The sequence below is a fragment of the Perna viridis genome, chromosome 4 (assembly GCF_037379345.1).
Source record: "Perna viridis isolate PV_CMFRI_1.1 ecotype Kerala chromosome 4, ASM3737934v1, whole genome shotgun sequence".
NCBI lineage: Eukaryota > Metazoa > Mollusca > Bivalvia > Mytilida > Mytilidae > Perna > Perna viridis.
This window is the reverse complement of record NC_142448.1, coordinates 16,753,613-16,771,294: the sequence shown is the minus strand read 5'-3', so window position 1 is coordinate 16,771,294 and position 17,682 is coordinate 16,753,613. Positions and strand designations below refer to the sequence as shown.

At 34.2% G+C, this 17,682-nt stretch overlaps 1 protein-coding gene across 1 annotated transcript; it reads right to left on the bottom strand.

The window, feature by feature from the left end:
• Positions 1-12,140: 12,140 nt before the first annotated feature.
• LOC148619091 (uncharacterized) lies at positions 12,141-14,904 on the bottom strand. The gene is made up of 4 exons (XM_088578630.1): positions 14,651-14,904; positions 13,788-13,872; positions 13,248-13,268; positions 12,141-12,432 (listed from the first exon to the last, which is right to left on the bottom strand). The coding sequence occupies exons 1-4, from the start codon at positions 14,864-14,866 to the stop codon at positions 12,164-12,166; spliced, it is 591 nt and encodes a 196-aa protein (XP_088434756.1). The 5' UTR covers positions 14,867-14,904; the 3' UTR covers positions 12,141-12,163.
• Between the last annotated feature and the right edge of the window lie 2,778 nt (positions 14,905-17,682).

The window sequence follows — 17,682 nt, the reverse complement described above, 5'->3', positions numbered from 1 at the left end:
ATGATAATGAACACTATATATAACACTATATGTGAAATGGTATTGTGTATTTTGTCACAAGCGTTATTTTTGTATCGCTCGTCTTATGCGTCAAGTATCTTCGAGTTATTTGTGATTTTATCGGATTTTGCTTCAAGTTCAACATTTCAAATTTGAAGATAATCTTTAGTAATTGTTACATAATTCAGTTATTTATATTCAAATGACTTCTCATACAACCGATAATAGTAGTTCAGTATATAGATTTACTGAAAATTGCTATATGGGAAAAACAAAATACAATACAAAGCAGAACACCCCAAAAAAACAAATAAACAAACAAAAACAAAAAACAAAACCAAAAACACACACACAATACCAATTTAAATCATAAAAAAAAAACAAATAAAACAAACGTTGCATTTTGAAAGAATTATCTGCAATAAGCGATATTTTGAATATCGAGAACCACTTTCCTGGTACTTTTTTTGAATCAAGACTTCATAGAAATATCGAAATAGGCAAAGTATATCATGTTTAAGTTACATACGTAAATTTTTACTGTAAACAAATGTTTTAGATTGATGTAATAAAAAAAATTCTTCTTTCGATTAACGTAAACATTTGATATGAGAAAAAGAAATAATATCAGAAAGTTGATCATATCTTGCAGACCATCCAACATTCATTCATGGAAAAGATGTTAAGAGGTGTAAAGAGCTAATATGAATGTAACAATTATTTTAGATTAAACGGCTTAATAGATTAAATGAATTTACCCTATCGGTGCACCTGGTCTATTCTCCCAGTTTTTAGTGGAGTCCGAGTTGCTCATTTGCTTTTGTTACTTTGTATGTATTATTTTAGTTACTTAATGTTCCTTTTTGTGTATGTCTGTTTTCAATGTTTGGTCTTTGTCCGTGGATTACTTTCTGTTGATTGCACTGGGGGCATGGACCAGGTGCAAAGGTAGGGTAAGCGTCCTCTGCTTTTCTAGGTACACCCGCCGAGTAAATTAGACATTTACAACTGTCCGACTGGTTCTCGTACCATTACCTTTGAGAAATTTCAAATATCATAATCTGTGTTCATTGTCTGATAGTTGTGGATAAACGTAATATCATGCACGAGACGACTGGTTTTATTATAATTTCTGTCCACCGTCAATAGTGTAGATTTGATCTGTTAACCATTAAAACGAGTTTGTCAAGCGTCTATAGTAGAGTTAGTACATATTTACCGTCAATATCGCAGTTTGTATCTCTCATCGCCAATGGTGTTTCAATACATTGTCGATAGCGAGCTTGTAATGTGCTCACTTCCAATAGTTTAAAAGTGAAAACAATGAATGCCCGTAGAATAAATTGTAATAAAAGTTAAAATTAGAAAATGCCAAAAAACCGAGCTGGTCACTTTAGCTATTGTAGAACTAACCATAACAATTCAATCTAAATTTGTCATGTAATTTTTTTAGCTTGAAAGAAAACTGACGAGATTAAATGTAGATAATTGTTTCTAAAAATTAGGTGGTCTTCATGTGATGACATAACTTATTCACATTATAGGACTTGAAATTTTAATTCATTAAAATGATAGTATAAAGATTAGATGAATTCCGTTTAAACTGTTGAAGGACAAAACAGAGCTTAAAGACATGTTATAATCATCATAATTTTGAGAAGTCAACGACCGCCGCTATAAGGATAAAACGACTTATTTTCAAGAAATGACCGATCAAGAGATATAACAAAGGATAACATGTTAATTTTGCATGTTCACCTGACATATTAATCACTCTAACTTTGTAAAAACCTTGGCTTAGTATGTAAAATATCTTGAAACCCGATAGTGTCATTGTCTTTTCAGTTTTCCCTGATTTCGTGGACACCTTTTTACTCTGATGATCCAAATTTATACTTCAATTAAAAGCGGCTTCCCTCTTGATGTCTGGAAGGAAGTTAAAATTGGCTTTTTACTGAATGATCCCTTACTTACACAGGAGTAATTGAAATTATATAATATAACTGGCGTTAATTGTTCCTTTTTCAACTATATTCAGGGATTTACCGGATATATATATGATAGGTATTATATAAAGGAGTGATAAATTACGAAAATAAATGTTCAATTATTAGATTTCATATTTCCACTGAAAGGAACTGTTGATTCGACTCAGTGCCCTTACAGCTCGGTCTAAAGAGATCAGTAGCCTACAAAACTAAAGTATTGAATTGAATCTCCATAAATGTGTTTATAACTGCTGCATATGTTTGGTGTTATTTAATGACTAGAAATATAATGTTTTCAATATACCATGTTATATTATCATTTGTGTATACTTGTAAGGAACAGGCTCCCTAGTTGTCTTAGTCTTTCAACTTTAATGTATTTATGGTTTTTGTATCAAATTAGGTTTGTTTGTTCTGTAGTATTCCTCAAAACATACGCCACAGATAGTGCCATCTTGATATTTGTTTTATTTGTAAATACGTTCTTCGACGATAGTTTGATAGACGAACATTTCCCGACATCTTTACTCAACCTGTAATGGTTCCATAGGCTTTCAAATGCTTCTGTCAGTACGAGTAGCCTTGACACGCTTAACACTAAAGGATAGTTGTAACTAACCTCTGTATAAAATACAGATCAGATAAATCATTTTTCAATTATATGTTCAAAACACTCAAACACTTTTATCAGTAATTGAGTAGCTATTAAAGTTATTTTCATGTGAAAAATTATTTCCGATTCACGTTTAAGGATATTAAATTGGAAAGGAAACACTAAAAGGGAGTGTTTCGAAAGAAGTAATGTTCAAAAATACCGTTTATTTATAAAAAGTCTATTTTTATATCATTTCTAAGATGTCGTATTCACCCCTTTATCTGAAAACAACAACAGTAAAGGCTGTGGGCAGGAACGCGAACAGATATAAGATACCATTATTTGTATCTATTGTAGTATCTAAACAAGAAAGTTGAACATTTTCACTTATTCATACAATTATTTGATTATGTAAATCGTGTATGTAAATTGAGAATTGGTTACGCGGTTTTAGTTTAATCAATGCAGATTTGTTATTTGAGGATAATGGACACTTTATATAGAAAAAATGTCATCGTTTAGAGTTAAATTGTTATTTACTTTGATTTTGTTAGTAGTAGTTTTCTTTTTCCAACAGCAATGTTGATGGTTATCAAATTTTATGAATTAGAATTCATTCAATTGACTTAGTTGCATGACTTAACATTTGTTTGTATTTTCTTAGAAATTTGTTTTTTAACATCAAATACAAAAATCTATTGTTCATATGATGTCTGTTAAATACGTTTGAAATACTACAATGTGTTCAGAATTTTGTTGCTTTGACTTTTTTACCGACTAATTAATGTATTAATAATACGCATTTTAATCAACTTATTCTTTTTTGTCAACACATTTACCCTTTATACCCAAATTCCCCATACTCAGTTAAAATCTTGAAAGACAAAGCCGGAACATTTAGATTAAAAAACTTGGGGAAAAAAGTCTTCATACTTTGTAAAAAAAACCAATACGATTCCAAATCTTCTTCTAAATATACCTACGAAGATGTCAAAATTTTAAATATTTGATCGGCAAAATATTTGTCCAGTGTGGTGGAAGTATTTTTAAAACACGGTCGGTATTCCAATGGGATCAAATTGAACTCCGTTACTCGCCGATCTATTCATGCACTGCCATTAGGCTGACTTTATAGCTGATCTATTACAAAACAAGGACCATGGTTTAGCCAGATCCTTTTTTCTCAGTTTTCGCTGTATAGATGACTTATAGATGTGTTTTAACAATATTTTAAAGGATTTTTACATAGCGTCTACCCAAAAGAACTTGATATACAGGACAGTACAGACACTATGAAATCAGCATAATATTTGGATCCATACATTGAAATCGATGGAAAAGAGATCTCATGACAACACTATTCGACAAACGCAATGACTTCTCATTCCGTATTTCCTTTTATCAATTGGAACATACTTTTTCGCACCTGTATATGGAGTTTTCATATCGATATGCCAGCGCTTGATGAAACAACACAGGTTTTTTTTTAATCCATGCTAGAATTCTTACGATTAGGTTTTTGCAATCTAACGAGATAAAAGTCAACACTAGGAAAGTTTAATTATCGTCATAAAATCTTTGAACCCTAAACTACTGTGGTAATATAGTATTGTCTAATTTTCAGCTTCCAAACATTTAACCATTTACATTAACAGATACCTGAATATTGTTGTTCGTTATACATATCTTCTAACAACAATGTAGTGGTAAAGAGTACTCAAGAAAACTAATATTCTACTGGAAATCAAAAGAATGTAATCCAGGGACAAAGACCAGACATGGAAAACAGACATGCACGACAAAGAACACAAAATAACCAAAGTGATATTTACAAAGTACTAAATAAAAATGAGCAACTCGTACGCCACTTAACCTGGGAGCATATACCAGCTGCACCGGTAGGGTCCTTTTCTTTTCCAGAAAGACCCGCCGAGTTGCTCATCAGTGTCAAGACCGGGGTAAGAATGTAAATAGTTAGAATTAAGGATGTACCTGTAGCATATTATTCTTGAAAAGATTTTTTTTAATTTTTGGGTATGCCTGAATATATGATTAATTATGTTGTAAGTTCTCATTTCTTGTTAATCAAGTAAATATTGTGACTAGATCATTATCGTAAGTAAGGATTACAAAACCATACATACATGGTTTGTTATGCATTTGGTCTAAGACTATTCGCTTCTCTACTCATTTTTATGGCTCAAGCTAAACAAACCTTTCAAAGTAAAAGTTAGGATACAGGTAACAGCAGGCTTCAGCATATGTTTCCACTATTGGTCAAGTTATGATTACGAATATCGATCACCTTATGAATATGGTTTCGACTGTCGATCAAGTTATAAATATGATAACGACATCCATTAAGTTAATGGATTCAATTTGACTCATTTCTACCAGTGTAAGTTAAAGGAAATAAAATGCAACTACATTTTATATTTTACAACATCATAAATAAATATAGAAGAATGAAAGTTATTTTCAATTTTGATACTGACAATTTCTAGTGGAATATCACGACGAGTACAATATTATTATGTTTATCAGTAATACAATGAATGTTCGATCATTTAAATGTACATTTTATGTTTGAACTACCTTTAATGCGCATAAGATATCGAACTGTCTATGCGTGACGTTCTTTTAATTAAAAATTCTAAAATAGATCGTATGTACGAGAGATTAAAAATATATGATAACAATATCAAAGGCATGAAGTACAGATAACTGATAACGTCCTGTCTGGCCTTAGCAAAAATTATGGTAAATATCATATAAATGTCACTTAGAATAAAATATAATTATTTTTATCGTTCCCTTAAAATGTGCTTGTATGTAGAAATTATTATGGATTTAAACAACTCCAAATAAATGGATTGTATGTTATTTCAAAGAGTAATCAAGGGAACTAAGGTTCTAGCGGTAATTAAAAGAATATAGTCTAGGGACATATACTAGAGATGGAAAACATACATACACAACAAAGAACATAAAGTAACTAAAATAATACATTCAAAGTAAAAAAAGCAAAGGGGAACCTCGGACTCCACTAAAAATTGAGAGCATGGACCTGGTGCACCGGTAGGGTAAGCGTCCTCTGCTTTTCTAGAAACACCCGCCGAGTTGCTCATAAAAGGTCAAGACCGGGTTTGACGAAAGATAAAAGGAAAACTATGACACGTTGAACAAATCAGAACACCGTAACGATCCACGAGTTCACGATGACGACCATAAAACTTCTTTAGTGATGACTTACATCTTTTAGCAACATAACCCAGTTCCAGAGGCCTACTTGTTAGAAGTCTAGCGCGATACAAAAAGTCTGCGCAATTTCGGCAAGCTCTGGCATAACGTATGAGTTGTGATATGAACACTCCATAGGCAGGTGCTGACGGGATGTTGCCACAGATGCAATGTAATTGATGGTTTCTTTTTTTATCAACATATTACCTTAAAAAGTTTGTTTCTTGGGGTTTAACGTCCCATCAGGCAGCAATATTTCAACCATATTCAGACGATGAACATGAAAGTGATGATAAAACGAACATGAAATGATGATGAAATGAAAAAGAGATGGACACAAGGACAATGGGGTCGACAAATTTTGATTGCCACTTTAAATAGGGAGAGATGGGTAGGGTCGGGCAATTTAGCCTCCTGTGGCGGAGCCCTATGGTTCCTACTCCGGGAGAATACCACAGTAGGGTTCTTTATCGTGCGAGGAACGTGGCATCTTTCCCACCACGGTGCACCACTATGGTTTGCGGTCAGTTTTTCCTTGTTATAGCATGGCAACCCCAGCATGTAACACGCAAGGGGTACCCCATCCCAGCTGCTCTGAGGGCAGAGCGCCCTAGCCCCCAGCTAGTGTTCTGAGCACTATTGAGTCGCCTTTTACGACAAGCTTAGCGCTGCTGCAGGCCTATTCTTTTAACACCCGGACCTGCACGGGGCACCTTAAAATGAAATATCTTAATGGTATGCATGCAAACTCACGTTTTTTGTCAGAATAAACTGTAGATGTGCAAAAGTTTTTAGATCATTTTGCAGATGTTTTTATCAAAATGGTGGTACTTTGAAGTCGTGTGTTTAATTGTATAGACGTGAATATTGATATATGTAAAACTGATCATGCTTCACACTGAAAAAAAACTATTAACATGGAACTTAGTAATATCTTATTATTTGCCATATTAAACATAAATCGTTTTATAATGTTTCCATTGTTATGTGACAACAACTATCCGACACAGTGAATTTTCTCAGTTGCGCCTGAGGTTAATACTTGATGTTATTCGTTATAAAATAAATATGACCATATGACCTATAGAAGAATCAACCTACATCTTTAGTGTTGCCATTAAATTCATTCCTCATTAGTGTAAACTTTATGCAGTAACGGTAATCTTAACATTTGCTTACGTCTCTATAATATATCAGCTATTCAATTTCCCGATGATAATTTATTAAGTTGACTACAAGGAAAAAAAACAGGAAGAGTAATCGAGGGAACTAAGGTTATAGCGGTAATCAAAAGAATGCAATCCAGGGACAAAGACCCGACATGGAAAACAGATATACACAACAAAGAACATAAAGTAACCAAAATCATACATACAAAGTGACAAAAGCAAACGAGCAACTCGGAATCCACTAAAAACTGGGAGCATGGACCAGGTGCACCGGTAGGGTAAGCGTCCTCTGCTTTTCTAGAAACACCCGCCGAGTTGCTCATAAAAAGTCAAGGCCGGGGTAAAATAACGATTGATTGATTGATTGTTGGGGTTTAACGTCCGAGCAGCAACATTTCAACTATATTCAGACAATGAACATGAAATGGATGATAAAATGAACATGAATGATGATGAAATGAAAAAAAGGGATGGGACAAAAGGATAATAGGGTCGACAAATTTAGAAGGCCACTAGAAAAAGGGAAGGATGGTAAGGTCGGGCAATTTAGCCTCCTATCGAATACCACAACAGGGTTCTTTAACGTACAAAGAACGTGGCATCATTCCCAACACGGTGCACCACTATGGATTGCGGTCAGATTTTCCATATCATAGCCTGACAACCCCAGCATGTAACACGCCAGGGGTACCCCATTCCACCACCTGGGGTACATATCCCATTTGCTCATCGGGCAGAGCGCCTAGCCCACGGCTAGGTTTCTGAGCACTATTTAGTCGCCTTTTACGACAAGCTTTGCGCTGCTTCAGGCCTATTCTTTTAACACCCGGAACTGCACGGGGTGGTAGACAAACGAGGTAAGGAAAACTATACCCGTTGAATAAATCAGTTTTCATGGTGCAGATGGATACACCATAATGATCCACGACCATAAAACTTCTGTAGTAATGACTTCAATCTTGTAGCAACATAACCCTGTTCCAGAAGCCTATTTGTTGGAGTTCTAGTGCGATACAAAAAGTCTGCGTAGTTTCGGCAAGCTCTGGTATAACGTATGAGTCGTGATATGAACTATTGATTTCCGGGATAACGGTTTTTTATTTTTAATTTTTTTTTATTTTGGTAAAGTAACAAAGACTTAAGTATTTAAAAGTAAACCTTATTAAAGAAGTTATTTTTTTTCTTATTTTTTTTCCTGAGGTTAATCAAGTCTTAAACTGTTCCTTTGATAGTAAAAAAATACATTCAACCTACATGGACTGCACTGAAGAATCAACTTGGTGACATAGAAAAGTATAAAATCGTGAGTCCATTTAGAACTGTTGGATTATTTTTAATAAGTATGACTGAAAATGTTCAACTAAACTTGATCTTATTTAGAATTGGTGTTGTCTGTCAAATCTAGCACAGAACAGATAACAGATTGATGTCAACGGTAGTACTAAATCTTATTTGAGCCTAATAAAATAACGAGTTATGAAATTTTGGTTTTTGGAAAAAAACATCTTTCTTATTTATAGTATGATTTATTGTTCTTTAGGAATAACTGTTGGTTCTCTTCCGTTTTAACGCGAACACAAAAAGCCATCCATTGGTTTTAGGTCTTACATCTACAAAGTATGTACCTCAAAACAAATGTCTTCTTATTGACATTTGAACCTTTAATTTTTCTTTAAGTATAATATATAGTTTTTGTCGAAATATATATATTTTTTACAGTCGCCATCATGTTCTCTAAATGACATTTGCCATCAAGCAGATAATGGTATCCTTTACCAATAAATACTTTAAAAGCAATCGATAAACCAAAAGGGCTTTGTATGAAAGAATGTGCTTCTTAGGCTATATTTCCGTGAAAACAGGGTTAGCAATACCATTTTTAACTAAAAACCTGCAAGTGCTATTATGCTTTTGTTTCAAAATTTTGTAACGGTGAAAAAACTTAGTAAATGTTTTTTTTTAGAATATTGTGATTTTGATTCCCCTGGTGCAAAATATTTATCTTATGGAACTGACACTTTATCATAAATGAGAGTCAACCAGTTGTGAAATATAAATTCCATAAGAGGATGCTTCAGGAATATCGTCATTTAGGAATGGGAAATTAACAATAGGAAAATCAAAATCCTCTCTTTTGTCATAAATTGTGGTTTGAATGTTACATTTTTCTAGTGAAATATCTAAATCATAAAAGTGTACGACAACCAATATTATAGGACTTAGTAAGTTCAAGTTCTTTTGGTAAGATATTTTGAACATAGTTTTCGAAATTAGAATTTTTTACGGCCAAAATTCATGCAATAGATCAAGTTTTGAAAGATCTTTACAGAGTTTTAATCATGAACTGCGATTCAATACAGAAGAAGAACAAATCGTTTCTAAGAGAAGCACAATAAATCACAAGATGGATTTATATGAATCTAAGACCTTCACTGTATTTTCGAGGTATAGTTTGATAAAATTTAAACAAAGACACAACATAAAATAGAACCCGGTCTTGGCATATAAAATTGGGAGCTCAAATATAGTATGATGGCAGCTTCGTCTCGTGTAATTGATAAATGCAACTCAGAATCACACCAGTCTAGAAACATAAGCTAGGGTCGATGATTAAATACAAATCGAATCTTAGATTTTTCCAAGATGGGGGGACTTAAAGTTGACAAAAATGACGTAATTAGCTTATCAATACCGGGAAATTCGACCCAAAGACATTTGGGCCATTACAACCCACAGTTTCTTTCCAAAGCCGGACATTCCGGCACATGCATATTTTAGACCATAAAAATAGACAATAATAACACAATAGGACAAAACTAAACAAAAACAAAACAAAGCCGTCTATCATATCTTGACCTTCTCTTAGAAATCGATGGGAAAGGAAAACTATTGACCAAACTTTATAACAAAAGTGATGACTTTTCATTCAGAATTGTCAACTTACAGGGTAATATTGCTACAAGATTGTGGTCATCACTACAGAAGTTTTATGGTCGTCATCATGAACTCGTGGATCGTTACGATGTCTCCATCTGCGCCATGAAAACTGATTTGTTCAACGTGTCATAGTTTTCCTCTCCTCTATCATTAACACCGGACTTGATTTTTTTAGCAACTCGGCGGGTGTTTCTAGAAAAGCAGAGGACACTTACTCTACCGGTACCTCAAGTCCATCATCCCAGTTTTTAGTTGAGTCCGAGTTGCTCACTTACTTTTGTTACTTTTTATGTATTTTATATTCTTTAATTTGTTGTGTTTGCCTGTTTTCCATGTCTGGTCTTTGTTCATTGATTACATTCTATTGATTTCCGATAGAATCTTGGTTTCCTTGATTACTCTCTTATCATTTTGGAAGTTGATAGTAACAGGATTGACAATTTTTATAAATGGAAGAGTAATCAAGGAAACCAAGGTTATAGCGGTAATCAAAAGAATGTAATCCAGGGACAAACACCAGACATGGAAAACAGACACACACAACAAAGAACATAAAGAGACTAAAATCCTACATACAAAGTAACAAAAGCAAATGAGCAACTCGGACTCAACTAAAACCTGGGAGCATGGACCAGGTGCACTGGTAGGATAAGCGTCCTCCCTCTGCTTTTCCAAAAACACCCGCCGAGTTGCTCATAAAAAGTCAAGTCCGGGGTAGACAAATGAGGAAAGGAAAACTATGACCCGTTGAATAAATCAGTTTTCACGGTGCAAATGGATACACCATAACGATCCACAAATTCATGAAGACGAACATAAAGAGTAATCAAGGGAACCAAGGTTATAGCGGTAATCAAAGGAATGTAATCCAGGGACATGGATCAGACATGGAAAACAGACATACACAACAAAGAACATAAAGTAACTAAAATCATACATACAAAATAACAAAAGCAAATCAGCAACTCGGACTCCAATAATAAATGGGAGCAAGGACCAGGTGCACCGGTAGGGTAAGCGTCCTCTGCTTTTCTAGAAACACCCGCCGAGTTGCTCATAAAAAGTCCGTGGTAGACAAACGAGGAAAGGAAAACTATAAAACTTCTGTAGTGATGACTTTAATCTTGAGGACTTAGGTATTAGAGTTCATATGTTTCTTAAGCGAGCATTTAAGGTTAAGGTTTCACCTTCCACGAGATCATATTGATGTTTTAAAATGTTTGCATTGACATGTAAGTACCTCAAGAGATGGTTTTTTAGACGGATTCTTTGGTTATCTCGGGTTCGGTTGTAGGAGGCTCGACTGTTATATTGATTTTTTGTACGATTTTGTAAATGTATATACATTAATAGTTGATTTTATCATAATCTTTTGAGAAGGTTTCATTTTTATTTCTGGTGACTCTTAGTTAGTAATTGTTAAATATCCTACGGAAGATATTTCATGCATTTAAGGACAAGAGTGATTGACCTATCGAACAGACCCTGCCAAGTGTATGTATGGGTGTCAAAAGAATAGGCCTGCAGCAATGCTTGCTTGTCGTTAAAGGCGACTAAATAGTGCTCAGGAACCTAGCCGGGGGCTAGGCGTTCTGCCCACAGAACAACTGGGATGTGTGTCCCAGGTGGTGGAATGGGGTACCCTTGGCGTGTTACATGCTGGGGTTGTCAGGCTATAATACGGAAAATCTGACCGCAAACTATAGTGGTGCAACGTGTTGGGAAAGATGCCACGTTCCTTGCACGTTAAAGAACCCTGCTGTGGTATTTAATGGGAGTACGAACCATAGGGCTCCGCCACAGGAGGCTAAATTGACCGACCCTACCCATCTCCCTATTTCTAGTGGCAATCAAAATTTGTCGACCCTATGATCCTCTTGTCCCATCCCTTTTTCTCATTTCATCATCATCATTTCATGTTCATTATGACATCCCTTTCATGTTCATCGCCTGAATATAGCTGAAATATTGCTGCTCGGGCGTTAAACCCCAACATTCAATCAATCAATGAATCAATCGAACAGACCCTGCTGTGTAGTATGTTAGAAAGAAATAATCATCTCTTACTCTTTGTACTCTGTTGAGAAACTTATTTTTTGGAAGTTGTATTTGTTTGATCCTAAATTAAATAAGAGTGATAAAAGAAAAAAAAATTCTGTTGTTTTCAAATATTGCATATTTCATTATGGTCTGAATTATGAATATATAAAGTTATTAACGAAGTATATATTTATTTATATATGCGCAGGACAAGCCATCCACTGGACGATCAGTTGGTAAAGTCCTGTATCAGACCATGTGTTCGAGTGAAACACAAATCCCTTCTCATTTACATTTGAAATGGATGATGAATATCTTGTGTTGTGAAGGTGGTCAATGTCAAGACCACTGGTTCCCCATACCACTTTGGGTGGTTCGCTAAAAGGTTGATTAAAGGTAACGGCTACGTCCATTCTCGTCGCATGACCTTTACTATCGCCCAAAACATGAGATCCTGTTTGACCTTCAATCAAAAGATATTCTTTAATTGTTGTTATATAGTTACCAAGGGAACTAAGATTCTAGCCGAAGTAAAAAAGAATGCAATCAAAGGAGAAGGGCCAGACATGGAAAGCAGACAAACACAACAAAGAACATAAAATAACCAAAATTATACATACAAAGGAACAAAAGAATTATACATACAAAGGAACAAAAGCAAAAGTCAATGAGCAACACGGACTAAAAATTGAGAGCATTGATAAGTGCACCGGTAAGGTAAGCGTCCTCTGCTTTTATGGAAACACCCGCCCGCCGAGTTGCTCATAAAAAGTCAAGTCCAGGGTAGACAAAAAGGTAATTGAAAACTATGACACATGTTTGATACAGTGAAATCGCATGGATTCGATAAGGCTTTAATTTTGTTTCCAAAATGTTCTGAATGATCTCTGGAAATCTTCGAAAGATTGTTTTTCCAAATGATTATGATTTTAAAGGTGAAAAAAATTTTGAACTACACGTGCTGAAATAGCTTGTAATCCTAAAATACCTGGACATTTTATACAAACTAATCCAAGTTCTTATATTCGTAAACTATGAAAATAAAATAAACATCACCGCTGGGTTTACAAACAGCTCTAAAGCAATGTAGGGTCCACAGTTATGAAACAATCATAAATGTTAAAATTTGAATGCATATTTTACCTATTTGAGTATTGGTGTCAATACTTTTGTTGTAGGTTTGACAGACAGTAAATGTTACACTTTAAATATAGCATGGCATGCGCTTTTTATAAGAGTTTTGAATCAACAACTTTCGATTCTACTACAAATACTTACATCCTTGTTTCTTTGTGTTGACTGAAAAAAAAAAAGAAACTTATTTTGATTAAGATAGTTAGTCTACATCTCACACATTTACTTGCTCGCTTGCGCAGTCATACTTTCTTTTCTATGCTCCTCCAATGATAATTCGAATCATTTCTCGCCAATCTGAATAGATGTTGGATGTTTTTCTTGTATGTTATTCCCATTCTTTTGCCTTTTAAACTAATACACGAAATGTAGAAGGGCCTTGAGTATCTTAATACGCTTTACCTGAAATTTTACAAAATACTTTTGTACACTAAGTACTTGTAAGTATTTTCGAACTTCGAATCACATGCTTTAATATGAATTATAATTTTTTTTAGCAATGTATTTAGAATTGTTCTATAAGATTCTATACCCTTTAATTGCACGATGAATTACTAATACTATGTATATAGTCGCACATTAGCCTCGATGAAAACAAGAATCATACATTTATGCACATGTATTGTGATCTGTTAACCTACTGAATACGAAGAAATCATAAGATAATAACAAAATTAATACTACCTTTTTTTTCCAAATCGACGAGTTGAACGGCTTGGTGGCTGATTTGGGCAGACTGATTATTGATTTGGGCGGACTGGGTGTTCACCTTCAAAAGTATTAAGAACCACCGTTTGCCTTTTCGTTAGCATGAACCGTTTTTGTTACAATTACTACTTATCAAAGGTACTTGGTATTTTGATAACAGCGTAATATAGATTCATACTCCTTCGACATAGGATTCCTACTTGACGACTTATCTTATCAGGAGAGAATATTTACATTTATAAAAGGAGAGAGGTTGTATATATATATATATAACAATAGACTATTACACATCTAAACTGCTGTACTTACTTCCAGATTCACCGACTACAAAGTTAACTTGGCCATGTTAAAAGGTCTTCTTTAATGTCTTGTAATTTTAACGATGATTTTGTGAATAGTTAAATACTAGTGTAAATATCATGAATAGGTACTTGAGTAATTTCTCCCTTTTTGTTGACTTAATCGTCCAGACAATCCTTGAAAAATACGTTTATAAGTGTGTGTGATAGGCTGATAGGTAAATAAGTACATTTAAGAAGTTATTTGTAATATATATCAAACATACAGCTTAGAAAGCCAGAATAAACTTTTAATTAGTTTCGAAATACGAGTGAATGCTTTACGATAACTACATGTACGACCTATTTCGACCAAAAAAAAAAAGAACTTCTTGACGACAGTTGTTTTCTTCTTAACATAATGAACAGTGAAAAGAGTCTGGTTTTCAGATAAAAAGAAACTAATACATAGAAAAGATAAATACATTTATGACTACTAGATCACTTGGTTTGTTATGTCTAAATATGTTTTGTTATTTACAAAAAATATTCTCAACTTACAATATTATGGAGTTGAATAACAGAGTTCTGTAACGAAGAAATGTAGTTATCTTTCTCTTCAACCTTGGCCTGCAGAGTTTGCATCGTCAACTCAAGCTGTTGGAGTCTTGGTGATAACGTATCACCTTCCAGCAGCCGTTTCTCATGGTTACTTCCTTTTGCATACAGAAACAGAGAAAGTAAACAGATTGCACTTAGTGTTGATATAATTTCCATATCTGACTATAAAAACTGACCTCGTTTTTACATTCAAAAGGCTGATAAGCTACATTTATCCCCAATATGTAGTCAGAGGTCTTTATTTTATACTACTCTATTATTTATCATTATTTGGAGTGAACGTGAAGAAAATAATGAAAAATAAGTGTAATGAATTGAAAAATCATTTAAACATTTAACTCATTTATGACCTCGTTCTGATTTAAAGATAGACGGTATAAAACGATCCAGATTCCATTTCGTTTTCATTTCGACCGCCTAACAAATGCATTCTTACACTTCGCCCTTTAACCACTTCATATTTTATGCAGCTTTTTTGTATCTGGTTCAAAGTATTGCCAAACTGCACTTTTTATTAAAATAATTGTGGCCTCAATAATTATAAAAAGTTTTAATCAATTTAATTAGATAGATAATATGGAGCTAGCCATTGAATATCTGCTACCAATTCTACAGAGCAGAAATTACAACATGTTTTTTTGATATGTTTTGAAAACACCTGAAAAAACAATTTTTTCTCATTTGTTTTCCACATGCTTAGGACCGCCCTGAAAGACATGTGAAAAGAACAAAAAATTAATCCATGAGAAGGTAAAAAAAAACTTCAGGTAATTATCTTTTTCACATAGGAATTATGAAAAAGGTATAGTTTTCATATAATTTATTAAACAGTTATTTCCATGTATTTTTATTTACACAAACGCATTTATTTCGATATCAGTCCTAAGCATAATTATGTTTCCATATATTTTAAATCATATAAAAACATATGTTGAAATTCATAATGTGTAAATTAGTAGCTGTATTGCTTTTTATATGATATCATATGGAATGTAACGGTTATTAAATATATATGATATTTCTATACCTTCATCGAATGAATTGATGTCAAAATGAATTTGCATTCACAAACCACCTAAAGATCAGCTATAAATATCTGGTATCATTTTTTTATTCTTCATCCAGTACTTAGCCATTATATCGTCATTAAAGTGTGTATCATATGAAATAATGTATTTGATTCACATTTACATGTGTAAAATTGCAAATGAAATAATGAAATACAATGTTTAATAGAAGTTATGATAAAAAGTAAAAAAACATATTGATATGCAATATAGGTCTATGGGTGCGATAAAGGGAAATGCGATTTAGGGTAAACGATATAGGATTTAAACACTTAAAATGCATATACAAAATGTATATTTTTACCTAAATATATGATATATTGTGTTATCTTAATAAGGAAGTTGCACATTTTGACTTATTCATATGTCACCCTTAAACAAAAACATTACGTTTGAATTGATCATTAATATAAATGCAAGAGTAATCAAGGGAACCAAGGTTATAGCGGTAATCAAATGAATGTAATCCAGGGACAAAAACCAGACATGGAAAACAGACATACACAACAAAGAACACAAAACAACCAAAATCACACATACAAAGTAACAAAAACAAATGAGCAACTTGGACTCAACTAAAAACTGGGAGCATGGACCAGGTGCACCGGTAGGGTAAGCGTCCTCTGCTTTTCTAGAAACACCCGCCGAGTTGCTCATAAAAATTCAAGTCCGGTGTAGACAAACGAGGGAAGGAAAACTATGACCCGTTGAATAAATCAGTTTTCATGGTGCTGATGGATACACCATAACGATCCACGAGCTCATGATAACGACCATAAAACTTCTTTAGTGATGACTTCAATCTTGTAGGGCCCCGTGCAGGTCCGGGTATTGAAAGAATAGGCCTGCAGCAGCGCTAAGCTTGTCGTAAAAGGCGACTAAATAGTGCTCAGAAACCTAGCCGGGGGCTACGCGCTCTGCCCACAGAGCAACTGGGATGTGTGCCCCAGGTGGTGGAATGGGGTACCCCTGGCGTGTTACATGCTGGGGTTGTCAGGCTATAATACGGAAAACCTGTCCACAAACCATAGTGGTGCACCGTGTTGGGAAAGATGCCACGTTCCTCGCACGTTAAAGGACCCTTCTGTGGTATTCGATAGGAGTAGGAACCTTTGCGCTCCGCCACAGGAGGCTAAATTGCCCGACCTTACCCATCCCCCTTTTTCCAGTGGCAATCAAAATTTGTCGACCCTATTATCCTTGTGACCCATCCTTTTTTTTTTATTTCATGTTCATTTTATCATCCATTTCATTTTCATTGTCTGAATATAGCTGAAATATTGCTGCTCGGACGTTAAACCCCAACAAACAATCAATCTTGTAGCAACATAACCCTGTTCCAGAAGCCTATTTGTTAGAGTTCTAGCGCGATACAAAAAGTCTGCGTAGTTTCGGCAAGCTCTGGCATAACGTATGAGTTGTGATATGAACACTCCATACGCAGGAGCCGAAAGGATGTTGCCACAGATGCAAAATGCGTTTACCATTCGTTTTTCATCACAATATAGCTTTTGCAATTTGGAGAGCAAATCGAAAAATCATCCTAAAAACGTCTAAGTATAATCTTGCCTAAAGTTTATGAATAAAAAACAAATTGCTTTTGTTTAATTGTTCAAGTTGTAGACGAACAGGAAACTGTGTTTTTTTAAAATGATGTTGTCATTCAATGTTATAAACTGACCATTTAGTGCATCAACAATAGCAATTGTGATCAGTTAATTAATTTTTACAACGGTTAGTTTAGTAGTATCTACTTTGACATCATATTGTAAGTGAATATCATCTGGTAATAATAACAATGATACAGCACGACACTAGTCACAAAAGCATAGATGGAAATGTTCTCCTACGATAAAATGATTGAAAATGACATTTTGGCCAAATCTAAAGAAACGACTTGGATAA

What these genes read in the sequence shown, in the direction of transcription:
- LOC148619091 (XM_088578630.1), bottom strand. Translation starts at nt 14,866, where the DNA reads ATGGAAATTATATCAACACTAAGTGCAATCTGTTTACTTTCTCTGTTT. An exon ending in CGTCGATTTGGAAAAAAAAG is followed by an intron (nt 13,269 to 13,787) that starts GTAGTATTAATT and finishes TTTTTTTTTCAG; the next exon opens with TCAACACAAAGAAACAAGGA. An exon ending in CAACACAAAGAAACAAGGAT is followed by an intron (nt 12,433 to 13,247) that starts GTAAGTATTTGT and finishes TTTTGATTGAAG; the next exon opens with GTCAAACAGGATCTCATGTT.